The sequence below is a fragment of the Planococcus citri genome, chromosome 4 (assembly GCF_950023065.1).
Source record: "Planococcus citri chromosome 4, ihPlaCitr1.1, whole genome shotgun sequence".
In the NCBI taxonomy this organism is placed as follows: Eukaryota; Metazoa; Arthropoda; class Insecta; order Hemiptera; family Pseudococcidae; genus Planococcus; species Planococcus citri.
Window position 1 is genome coordinate 63,569,706 of NC_088680.1, and position 13,024 is coordinate 63,582,729.

General features: G+C 33.1%; 1 protein-coding gene across 11 annotated transcripts; it reads right to left on the reverse strand.

Annotated features, from left to right (window-relative positions):
• Window positions 1-162: 162 nt before the first annotated feature.
• On the reverse strand, window positions 163-7,689 carry LOC135846013 (collagen alpha-1(II) chain-like). Of its 11 annotated transcripts, none has more exons than XM_065364950.1 (12): window positions 7,491-7,626; window positions 5,841-5,999; window positions 5,414-5,559; window positions 5,095-5,169; window positions 2,723-2,812; window positions 2,364-2,408; window positions 1,727-1,762; window positions 1,571-1,633; window positions 1,362-1,479; window positions 1,113-1,285; window positions 606-827; window positions 163-500 (listed from the first exon to the last, which is right to left on the reverse strand). In XM_065364950.1, the coding sequence occupies exons 3-12, from the start codon at window positions 5,531-5,533 to the stop codon at window positions 354-356; spliced, it is 1,089 nt and encodes a 362-aa protein (XP_065221022.1). In that variant the 5' UTR covers window positions 5,534-5,559; window positions 5,841-5,999; window positions 7,491-7,626; the 3' UTR covers window positions 163-353. The 11 variants fall into 11 exon arrangements, with proteins under 11 accessions (XP_065221022.1, XP_065221021.1, XP_065221025.1 ...); XM_065364949.1 differs by having other exon boundaries at window positions 5,414-5,645; XM_065364953.1 differs by lacking the exons at window positions 5,841-5,999; window positions 7,491-7,626 and adding an exon at window positions 7,661-7,689 and having other exon boundaries at window positions 5,414-5,493.
• Window positions 7,690-13,024: the final 5,335 nt, after the last annotated feature.

Sequence of the window (13,024 nt, forward strand, 5' to 3'; positions counted from 1 at the left end):
AATTAAAAATCTTGGACTTTGAAAACGTATCTACTTTTTTCACTCCTTCAATTTTGAAGATAGGCAACACCTTCACATGACCTTTTTTCTTAGCAGTAGGTACCCGGTTGTATTCAAATCTAATTCTGTGTTATAGGTAGGTATACATGTAAAATACATACCTAATTTGTATGAATATATTGTATATTTTTGACAAATGAGTTATAGCTAACAATATAAACAAATGGGTGTTCTTTTTCGTTATTCTTATACTTCATCAATTTAATATTTTACTTTTGAAAAATCAATTAAAATGCAGAAATGGATACGGTATCATTAGTGAAGCAGAGTATAGGTACTCGTATTTATCCAATTCAAATGAAACAAACAGGCCCCATTTCCACAAAAATGCTCTGTTCGCTTCGTCCAACATCTCGAACTGCGATATCAGTAATAGGAAGTCGAGATGGGTTATCAGTTCTATAACTAAGGATTGCAGATGACCATTCTTTGCGTTTGAACTATAAAATAACAAGTACATACATAATAAATATGTATTTTTAAAAATTCATGATAGATAAATTATTACAATAAAAAATGAAAAAGTGAAAAATGTGTGCATTTACTTGGCATCCATCTTGATCAGATGTGAACTGCAAATTTGGGTAACTTTGTGGAGTTATTTCTATATCATTCCATGCCAGTAATTTGACACTTTTTTCATAGCTTTTGCTGGCATTATCATAGTAAGCAATAGAATTTTTGCAATGATAAGTAATATTCTGTGTTGATAAAATGGAAAGTTTTTGCAAAGCATCGAGCTGAAGACGATTTATTTTGTAAACAATCTGAAAATAATGGTCGTAAAGTTTCCGCTCTAAAAAAAAGTCTTGAATCATGAATAGATATGTTTTTTGATTAAATTAATAAATGTTTGGAATTTCAAATTTGAAAAAATTATTGAAAAATTTCAAAAAGTCTGTTTTTGAAATTTGATAAGTAGGTATGCAGCGAAAAAAACATATCCGTGTTGATGAATTCAAGTGGGTACAATACTAAATATGTACAAAATTACATAGTTTCTATGTACTTCTGTGGTTATAAATTAGGCATGAATTTAATCAATTTTTTACCTTAAAATCAGAATTATTACTTCCTAACCATACTTCCGATTTGGCAGAAGAAATATCAAAATTCTTTGAACGAATGTTTCGAGGGTAAATGCACGTCATATGTTTTTCAATATCACAATGGACTAAAATAGCATTCCTTATGTCACCTTCGCTTGGATTTATCCAATAATCCCCTATACATGGAAGAAAATAGTTTCAAATTATTTTTTTTCCTGGTACATTTGGTAAGTTATAATTTCTACGATCTACCATTCGGAGAACTTGGATCCTTGGCAGCGATTTCACGACACGTTAGAGCAGGATTTTTTGCAACACCGATTTCTTCCTGAGATATCACCTGAGGCATTGGTGCATCATTCTGTGGAGGCTAAAATGAATCGTAGAGTTTTCTACATTGAAATTATCAGATTTAAATAAACGGATGCTTCATTTTTACATCTCAATGTAAACGTAATTACCGGACAACCACAGGTTCCTGGTGGTCCTGGTTCACCCTTTTGTCCTGGAAATCCATCCAAGCCCTAATGGAAGAAAATCAGAAAAGATTGCGGAGGATAATTAATAAACTTGTGCAATATCAATGGCAATAATAGCAGAAGCATTGAAAAAGTTACCGGAAATCCAGGTAGTCCAGGTATTCCCTGTAGACCCTGCAATTTATTCAAACATATTTATAAAATAGGTAAGTAACTATAGTACTTTCCAACGGGATGTCGACCTTTTTAATTTTCTAATGTTAGGTACACTAGCAGCTTATTTGAAGGATGAGAATATTATTTTATTCCAAAATGGTGGGAACAAAAAATCCTTTGAGAATTGAATAAATCTAAATGCAGTGTAAGTATGAAAAGTTATAATTTCAAAAATGAAAAATTTTTGAATCTCTCATTACTTAAGATTTAAATTTTGCATTTTACTAATCACAATAAAGCGTGAATTTTACTGGTAAGGAAGCAAAGTTGCAGGGAAAATTTTCAATTAATGAAGTACTCGAACTTCCATAAATTTTAAATCAAGGTAATTCGTATAACAACAGAGCTATGAACATGCGCATGCGCAAGAAACGCAGGAGGCAGGACCATAAATAAGAGCTAGCAAACAACTAGAAGCAACTAACGAATTGCTTCCAAAGAATCACCGTTCGACACTCCAAAACCGGTTTTTTGGAAGCAAGGTACAGTTTGCTTCCACCACACAGAATTATGATTTTTATAGGTAGGTAATAGAAAAGAGAGGCATTGAAAAAATTACCTCAAATCCTTGCTCTCCATAAAATCCTTGTTCTCCAGGTTCTCCCTGCAATTTATTCAAACATATTTATGATATATCTACTTAGGTAACTAGTATTTTCCTACCGGATGTTGATCTTTTCAATTTTTTAATACATTACACTAGCAGCCTATTAGAGGGATGAGAATTTTATTTTATTCTACAATGATGGTGACAAAAAATCATTTGAGAAATGAAGAAATCTAAAAGCAATGTATGAAAAAGTAAATACTTATCAAAAATTGAAAAAATTTCGAATCTTTCACCACCTAGGATTTAAATTTTGCATTCTACTTATCACAACATCAATGAACAATGACAATGAGGTACTAAAAAATTACCTTCTGTCCAGGATATCCAACACGTCCGGGTTGTCCAGGTGGTCCAATCGGTCCGAATGATCCGGATAGTCCAGGAGCTCCAGTTTGTCCCTTGATATAGCATGAATAGGAATCAATAAAAGCACGGAGCATTTAATGCCCAGTAAGTTGATACTATATTAAAAATAATTAAACTCATTTGCTTACTTAGATCCACATTTATTTTTGTGATAATTGATCAAATTTCCAAAAAATATTGATAAATTGTAGTGAAAAGCGTTCAAATTGGCTTTAAATGAAAGTATGTATCTTATAAAAAAATTGCTGAACTTGATAAAACAGTAGATCGAATATGCAGGCAAAAATATACTTACAAGCACCATCAGCTAAAATTTGAGATGCCAAAGTGAATTTTTTGATTTTTGGTAAATTTTTGAAAATCAGATTTGGGCCAAAATGAGAGGAGAAAAAGTTCAAAATTTTGTAGAATTAAACTAGGTACTCTTATGAAAGCTGAAAGTTGGGATAGAGTCATTCCATGTCAACTCAACCAAAAAAAGGCGATTTTGAAAGTCATGTCTTTCGATTTCGCTCAAATTTTTTTTACAATATCTACCCACCCAGTAAGTAAGAAAGCCGCAATCAGTTTGGTGTCAGCCCCCTCAGGGGGTGAGTGGGGGGCTTCCATTATTTTCACATTGTCTTGAGGTACTCAACTTCAGTAGCCCATTCCTCCAAAACTATGATACTTTGATCAAAACTGATTTCACAGTTCGAAAGTGCATTGCATTTTGAACTTTTTAAGCATTTTGAAATTTTCAAAAGTTGAAAGTTCAAATTTCAAAATGGCGCTGTAAGTGGGAGCTACCATTTAAAATTTTGAAAAAATGTCCATAGATGTTCATTTTGATACTTTTTTAAAATATTTAGGTTTCGAGATGGGACTCTTGACGGAGGGGGAGCACCCCCACCCCCAATTTTGGGTGAAACTTTCAAAAGAAAATCTAAGGCATGTGATAAAAATGGTTACATTCGTGTGACACATGCAATAGTATGTTTTCGATATCGCTGAACACGAATATTGCCTTAGTTTTTCGAATCGACTTCACCTATGGCCCCCAGAACCTCCCCCAATAGGTAAAAGTCAAAAAAAATTGTTGGGGGCCGTGGATGAGGTCCAATCACAAATCTGACGTCATATTTGTGTTCAGCGTCACCAAAAACATGCTATTCCATGTGTCACACGAACAAAACGCTTTTTTGAACTTTAACCCGGGGGGTCACCCCCTTTGGAGAGGTGCTGGGGGCCGTGGACGGGTCCAATCACAAATCTGACGTCATATTCGTGTTCAGCGTTACCAAAAACATGCTATTCCATGTGTCACACGAACAAAACGCTTTTTTGAACTTTAACCCCCTTTGAGGAGGTGCTGGGAGCAGTGGATGGGGTCCAATCAAAAATCTGACGTCATATTCGTGTTCAGCGTTGCCGAAAACATCAAATTCGATATATCACATGCCTTAGATTCTCTTTTGAAAGTTTCACCCAAAATTGGGGGTGGGGGTGCTCCCCCTCCGTCAAGAGTCCCATCTCGAAACCTAAATATTTCGAAAAAGTATCAAAATGTACATCTATGGAAATTTTTTCAAAGTTTTAAATGGTAGCTCCCAATTACAGCGCCATTTTGAAATTTAAATTTTCAAATTGAAAGTTCAACTTTCAACTTTTAAAAATTTCAAAATACTTAAAAACGTTTAAAATTTAATGCCCTTTTGAACTGTGAAATCAGTTTTGATCAAAATATCATAGTTTTGGAGTAATGGGCTGCTGAATTTGAGTACCTTAAGACAATGTGAAAATAATGGAAGCCCCCGACTCGCCCCCTGAGGGGGCTGGGACCAAACTGATTGCGGCTTTCTTACTTGCTGGGTGGGTAGATATTGTAAAAAAAAATTGAGCAAAATCGAAGGACATGACCCAAAAACGTTGGTTGAGTTGACATGGAATGACCCGATTTGACCCATCGAATCGATTGAAAATGGTTTAGAATGGTATTGAGCAATTTTGAATCCTCGGTATTTTGCCAAAAATTGACGCTTTTTGACATCCCTCCCAAAAAAAAAATCAATCGCTCTAGAAGGTGTGGTGATCAGTAATTCCACCAGCTGTAAATTATTCAATTTCCTCATAAGTTTGAGATTTTTAATCAATTGGATTGGGACAGGTAATCTGCGAATTCAAGGAGACAAGTTTGAAAGCGTATTGTTCTATACAGAAAAGTGAGCTTTTGCTGGAGGTTCTAGATTGTAATCAACCTCGGTGAGTGCTTAAAAAGTAGTCAGATGAATAGGTATAGTTTTTTCGGGCTACGAGTAGTTAAAAATTGTATTACCGGTGGTCCCATCTCTCCCCTATCTCCTTTTGGTCCAGGTAGACCAGGTGGACCACGTAAGTCAGGTTCTCCATGCTGTTATGAAAAGCAAAAAAAAAAAAAAACAACATTAAAACGGTGGGCTTATTCTTTAGAAATTGAGTACCTACCTACGCATCTAATCAAATGTTTCATTATAAAAAAAATAGTATCTTTACGCTTATGATTACCTACCTACTAGGATTAGATACAAATAAATTTTTCAAAGTGATCACTATAATCACTCCAGTATTTCATCCTCAATGAACAGCTAGAAATAAAGGTAGGTATTTATACTTACTGGAATGGTATCCGCATTTGACACGCTCCAGAATAAAGGAATAATAGCGAATAACCAGATTAGTAACATTTTATTAGGTCCTGGAAACGTATTGCTCAGCATAATTACAAATATGTACATCAATGTGATCGCATCAGGTGGTGGATCTAAGATGTGCACAGATGTGTTATGAAATCAGCCGAAGAAGGTATACTTTTTGAGTGGCGGGGTAACTTTATGCGAGTATGTCTCCCTGATATTGAGCAAAAGTTGCAATACCATCTATTAACAAGTCGCCTCAGTATGTTGAAGTCAATCTAATCTGCAGAGTAAATTCTTGCTTTACAACTTCGTTCGATAAAATTTGGTGGGAATTTTTGCCAAAAATCTCCTGGAGATTACAAAACTGCTGAAAGACATTTCGTGTAGGTATCCTACGAGTACCTACCTGTATCTTTTAAATTCAAAACAAGAAATGAAAAGTCGAAAAAAATAGGTTTTTAATTTTAATTAAAAGTCTTGGCCATGCTGACAATGACTGCAACTTTTGCTCAATTTCAATGACAGTGCTCTCCATCAAAGATCCTTTGCTTCGTTGTGTGAATCACTGAAACAATTTATAAAACAAATGCAGTGCAATAGGTAGATCATTAAAATACGTTTTTACAAAATACATATAAAACTGTCTTAGGCACATGAAAATGTACAATTAAAGTTCATTTTCGGATTTCTGTCGAATTTTTGAAAATTTGAATAATTCAAAAAAGGTGTTTTAAGGCCAATTTTTAAACAATTTCAAATACAGTGGAACCTCGATAACTCGAAGCTGAAGGGATAGGAGTTGACTTCGAGTTATCGGAGTTTTCGAGATAACGAGATGAATTTTACATTGAGTCTTATGGGGAGTTGAAGAAACAGACCTTCGAGTTATAGGGGTTTTCGAGTTAACGGAGTTCGAGTGTAGTAGGTACTTAGTTTTAGGCACCCACGTCGATGTGCAGAAGTCGAATCGAAGGAATTATTTAAATTGGTTCACTTTTCTCTAAAAAATTTATAGATACTGTATTTTTAGAAAAAGTTTTAAAATCGTCCTTAAAACAAGTTTTTAAAATTTTTAAAATTTTCAAAAATTCTAAAAAATTCTAAAATATGTAAATGTCTTAGGCACCTGAAAATATACAATTAAAGTTCATTTTCGGACTCCTGGAGAAGTTTTAATTCGAAAAATTCAAAAAAGCGAAGGGCAATTTTCTTCAAGTTTTAAATACATAGTACGTAATTTTAGGCCCCTAGGTTGATGTGCAGAAGTCGAATCGAAGGAATTATTCGAATTGGTTCATCTTTTTTCTAAAAAATGTATACCTGAGTAGTGAATATTTTAAGGAAAAGTTTCAAAATCGTCCTAAAAACAGTTGTATTAAATTTTTAAAATTTTCGAAAATTCTGAAAAAATAGAATAATGAACTTGGGACCTGAAATGTTGGTTACAGAGATCTTATAGGACGTGTTCTTTTGATCTTGCATTAATTTCGTTCTGATCGGGAAAGCATGATTTGAGGTTCCCTCGTTCAAGTTAGAAATTGGAATTTCAAAAAAAAGAGTTGGAAATTCTCAAAATTGCGGCTACCTACATATATTTATCGTCCAGATTCACAATTTGAAAATCGCAAAAAACAATTAGTAGCAATTAATTTATCTTGCAAAAGCAAAATCATTCTAAAAATTCTTTGAATCAAAATTACCGAGATATAGGTAAGTATATGTTGTACTATCTAGCAGAAAAATAAACTAAAAACACATTTTCAAGGAAAAAAGAACAATAACAACATTTTTCACCACAATTGAAAAAGAAACTTAATATGAAAAAAGAAATTACCTTATGCAGGTAGATAGGCACCTACTCGTATTGAATTGGTAAGCCCATATTAAAACTAGTGGGATTATCAACGTGAGTAAACTCACCATTGAGAAAAAGTATCAACTGGCACTTAATTTTTCAAAAAATAGCATCAAAGATATTCACATAGATTTAATATTATTCATTTTCACAAAACGCATATTGTTTAATAAACACAAAAACATTCAAACATACACCTACCTATCCAAAATCACAAACAGAAACAATTCTCTAAATGCAAAGAAGAACTGTGTTTATTTTTTTTTAAAATTGATTTTGTTATCACGATAACTTCGCGTTTTTACTCGTACATATATAATTATGTATGTATACCAAGTAGTGCAAGTAGTACTACCGACCTAACAACTTACTTAACATCATCACAAGCAACGAATTTTTCGAATACTTACTCGTTGTTTATTTGTAATTGTGGGTTTCTTATATTTTTTTATACGCGCCTTGAACTACCATCGTATAAAAATAATCGTCATTCTGTACAAAATATCTTTATTTTTCTTCGACCAATTTGTATCAGTTTACTAAAAATTTGTGCAATTGCCCACTCATTTTTAATATGGCACTCGATGCATACAATCTTTTGCAGGATCATACCTACTATTTGAAAACTTGATTACTTACTTGATTCATCGCAATTTTTTATAATTAGAACAACAGCTAATATCGCACCTCGGGAGTAATATGGTCATATCTCAAAAAAGTGAAATTTTACAGGAGAGTGATTTTCTTTTTTTTAAAACTTGATTCATTATTTTTATCAACTTATAATTAATTGTGAGGAATGAATAGCACCTCATTATAAAGATCTGGTATCCTACCTTCATTTAGCATAAGAACACTTTGAAAAATAAAATCTTAAAGAGATAATATTTCAATGTTTGGAAAACATTTTGAGTTATAACCTTTCATTAAAGTTGATGTGGAGGCGAAAGGAAGCGTCCAAAAAAAATTTCATCGTAACAAAGTTGTAGAGGATTAAATTTCCAATCGACTTAATGTCGTTAGTTTTTTTCTAGAGTGCTTAGTTTTTGAGTTTTTCTCAAAAAACTAAAATTTCATGATATGTGCAAATTCATTTTTCTGAAAAGTGATCAATTAAAAAAAAAAATTCCATTTGGTACAAACCAATAAAAAATGCACTCCTTGTGACTATTTCTAACTGACATACATTCAAAACAATCAAAACTATTTGTTAACACTTTGTATGTACGAAATTTGCTCAAAAAAGGTGGAGTTTTTTGAGATGTACCCTTATAACTCCAAACAACTTGCAATGTTGTTGAGATTTTGAGTTAGGCCATTTGCGTTTTTTACAAGATCTTGATAATGTACCCAACTCAAAACGTAATTTTTGGTTGAGGAGGGTCATACAAACCCCAAACATGCAAAAACGTCAAAATCAATTTTTTTTTGAGATGTGACTTTATTACTCCCGAGGTGCGATATGTACTTTTAGTAAAACCCACGTAAAGTTAACATGATCAGCAGTATTTTTCAATCAAATTCGCTAATGGTATTCGAACGATGATCACTTCTCGAAATTTAATAATTGTGCTGATTAATGCAGGTTCATTGAAAATTACGTTCGTGTTTGAAAACCACGATTTCTTTGTTTAATAGGCCTAGGTATGTGCTTTTTTGCGAAAATGCCTATATTGACAGGAGAGCGTTATTTCGCGATCAATCTCAGCTATACTTATTGATTCAGAGCTATATCGATGTTATCGTAATTTTTTATCCACACAGGGACAGATTATGAATACCTACCTATCGCATTGTTCGTTTATCACGAATCATTTATTTTATAAACGAGATTAATCCGCGTTTTCAAACTTTCAAAGGAAATGAGGAAATCAACTATCGCATAATTTTCATGAACCATGATGGTATTTCAGGAATGCAGTTGATAATATGTGTATCATTTTGCATAGTTTCAAAATTACCTACCTTATTAGCGTCGCATAAATGTTGATAAAGCTGAAGTGAACTTTTATTTGAAAAAAATAATAATAATAAAAATCGGAGAATGAGTGTTCAAAAAACTTGAAAATTTTTTAAATTTTTTTTCATTTATACAATGTAGGTTTCTCCTGTTTCCAATTCTCCATAACATTCCACCAATCATATTATGCATCTTCTAGTTGTGGTAAAAAATTTAAGAAACAGGATATTTTTTGTCTCTCGTTTCCCAATCGATTATTTATCAAGACGAATGAATTCTACACTTTAAGCTACTTTTGATTAACGCAGCTCCTTTTCGTGATATATATCTAGGTACTTATATCCTTCAGCCATTTCTTAAGATAAATTGAGAACTGGTTATGAAACAAGCCAGTTTCACAAATTCATATCCGTTTTTAATCATTTGTCATTAGTCGCCGCTTGATTCATTTCGCATCTTCAAAAATTAAAGAAAGCAAACAGGTCCAATGTGCACTTTAAGGAGTTGTCCAGGTCTCCCGACATCTCGAATTGCTATATCAGTGATGGGAAGCTGGGAAGGTATGTTAGTTGAGTATGCGATGTCCGTATATGTATACCAATTGTGCTTATGCTGTTTGAACAAGACATCGATGAATTTTAAAAAATGAAAAAAAAAACCTTGGTACATACTTATAGATTGAGTATGTATTCACCTACCCGACAATCGTCAAAACCGGACATGAATTGTAAATTTGAAAGGTTTTGCAGGGTAATTTCTTCATTATTCCATCCCAGTAATTTTACGCTTTTCTCAAAATTGTTGTTGATACTGTCGTAATAGGCAATGACATTCTTGCAATGGTAACGAATACTTTGTTTTGCTGATTCGGACATTTCTTGCAACGTTTTCAGCTGATTATTATCTGATCGGTAAGTGATCTAGAACATCAAACGTAAAATTACTCATGGGCCTTTCCACGTAAATTCGACCAAAAAGTGGTAAGGGGAGTCAGCGATTTTTTAAAAAAAATTTTGTTGAAAGATTTTTCGAAGGGATGACCAATGGCGCAAATCGCAGCCCTCTAGCTCTTTTTTAGAGGCTGCTAGGGGGTGCAGTCAAAGTTTTCAGTCAACTTGAAATATCCTCCATTTCAGCAGTGGATTATCGATAGGTAACCGCGATACTTACCAAAATGGATTTTTTCCAATAGGTAGGGGTTTTAAAAGGCTTTTTGATGATAATCATAAAAATCAGTGTTGCCACTTTTTTTGTACGAAAAATCAGCTTGAAAAGTTTCAAAACGTTATAGTTTTCATATCGCTCCGACTCTCAAAAATTCTGAAAAAATATATTATGGACAACTTTTTATGCTGAACAACATATTCAAAAATTGAAATGGCATTATGTTGTAAAGTCGATTTAAAAAAATTGAAAGTTTGCGAGAAAATGCTATTTTTTAATTTAAAACATGAAAAAAAGTTTTGAGTGATGAAGTTCACCGATTTGACCCCTATTTTTACGTAGGTATCCGTTGCGAAAATGTTGAAAAAACTCTTTCGCTCAATGAAATGAACCCATCACAAAAAAATCAAAATTCTAAAAAATTCAATTTTCAATTCCCAACATTAAAAAAAGTTTAAATTCATTCAATTGTCTTATTTTGACCTTTTTCTGACGTATTTCGTGGAGAAGTTGATAAAAATCACACTTATGGCAAAAAAATTAAAATTCGTTCATTTTTTGAATTTTTTCGAATTTTGATTTTTTTGTGATGAGTTTCTTTTCATCAAGTGAGAGAATTTTTCAACTTTTTCAACTGATACGTAAAAATAGAGGTCAAATGGGTAAACTTCACCTATCAAAAACTTTTTTTCATGTTTTAAATCAAAAAATTGTATTTTTTCTCAAAGTTTAAATTTTTTAAAATCAACTTTGCAACATGGTACCATCCCAATTTTTTAATACGTTGTTCAGCATGAAAAGTTGTCCATAATATATTTTTTTCAGAATTTTTGAGAGTCGGAACGATATGAAAACTACGTTTCGAAACTTTTCGAGCTAATTTTTCGTACGAAAAAAGTGGCAACGCTGATTTTTATGATATCACCAAAAAGCCTTTCAAAACACTTAGCTATTGGAAAATGTTCCATTTTGGTAGGTACCGCAGTTATCGAGAAATCCACTGCTGAAATGGATGATATTTTAGGTTCACTGAAAACTTTGACACCCCCTGGCTGCCTTTAAAAATGGGCTAGAGGGCTGCGATTTGCGCCATTGGTCATCTCTTCAAAAGGTCTTTCCACAGGAAAAATTTCAAAAAAATCGCCGAATTCCCCTACCACTTCTTGGTCGAATTGACGTGGAATGACCCCCATGTTTTTTAAGTGTATACTTAAATACCTACTCGGGAGTTAGAGGTAGACTTCTCGATCAGAAACTAGACAAAGTTGTTTTTTTGTGGTTATGTTTCAAAAAAACAGAAAATTCCTTTACAGTACCTATAGGTGGGTTTTTCAGAGGCATCCAAAGTTGATACAGGTACTTGCCAATGAAAGTAAGTTTTTTAAACGAATAACAAAACACTAAAATTTTTACGCATGCTCTTTTGATTACTTTGTCCATCGATTATGATTCCTGTTCATTAGGGTGGATCGGAAAAAAAAAAAAAAAAAAAAACATGGCGTAGGTACTCAATCTTTCACAACTAATTTTGGTCAAAATCAAGGATTCTTATGACAGCAAATAAACACATTTAAAAAAAAAAGAAGACAAAATGAACATTGATAATCACACGCTGGTTCTAAAAAATCTCAACTTGATCTACTATCCCTGTAACTTGAAGGTTATGTGAACATACACACACATATGTGAAAGTGGGTAGTCTAGTTTTCAGTTCGAAAGTCTCATTTTATCCTTAGCTCCACTTTGTGAGTGTATAAGTAAAGTAAGCTGTTTAGGTAGAGGTACCAGGTACCTACTTGATTGGTCGACTACTCACCTTGTAACTGGGACCACTTTTTACTAACCAAACTTCTGATTTAACCGCAGAAATATTAAAAGTTTTCGATTGAGCTAATACCGGATATACACATGTTTCGCGTGTATTATATATACAACGAGCGAATATAGCATTTCCACTTTGGCTGGGATTTATCCAATGGAAATCTACATAGGAAAAAAATGATTGAATTAGATATCAATTTCTATCAAAAGTAAATGATACGAAGGTATTAAATCAACTTTTCAACGTGATGTTTACCGTCTCGTATCCCTCCCATAGAACTGTCGAATATTTCTCGGCATGTTTTTGGTAGCTCTATACCTGAGAAGTTCTATAAAAAATATGATAGATAATTATTAATTACCGTGGTTCGCAAAAGAAGAAAATGGTCAGAGATTTTTTAAAAAATTAGTGGAGATTTTCATTTTGAGTTGAAAGTTATTCAGAACGTTCCCCCACTCCGATCTCCGTCCAACCTGTTTCGGGAAATGGTTCTGCAGTTCCTTAATATAAATTATGCTACGAAACATACGCTAAATGTCTTCAAAATCCAAGAACAAGATTTTAGGGCTCCACTGAGCGGTTGAATTGTACGAAAATATGTTAACTATGGTACATTAAAACATCAAAAAATATCATTTTTGAAACTGGCGGAATATCTTGGAATATAGGTACAGCGGTGTCAATTTTTTATTGTCATTGTTGCCAATTTCAAAAAATCGAGAAAAATGTCCTAACAATTATCAAATTTTTTCATGTTTTCAAAACACGAATTCACCAAGAAATATCTAG

Coding starts and splice junctions, on each gene's coding strand:
- LOC135846013 (XM_065364947.1), bottom strand. CDS start 7,670: ATGATGTTAAGTAAGTTGTTAG. Junction 1,286..1,361: donor GGATCCAAGTTCTCCGAATG/GTAGATCGTAGA, acceptor TTCCATGTATAG/GGGATTATTGGATAAATCCA. Junction 828..1,112: donor GTAATAATTCTGATTTTAAG/GTAAAAAATTGA, acceptor CATTATTTTCAG/ATTGTTTACAAAATAAATCG.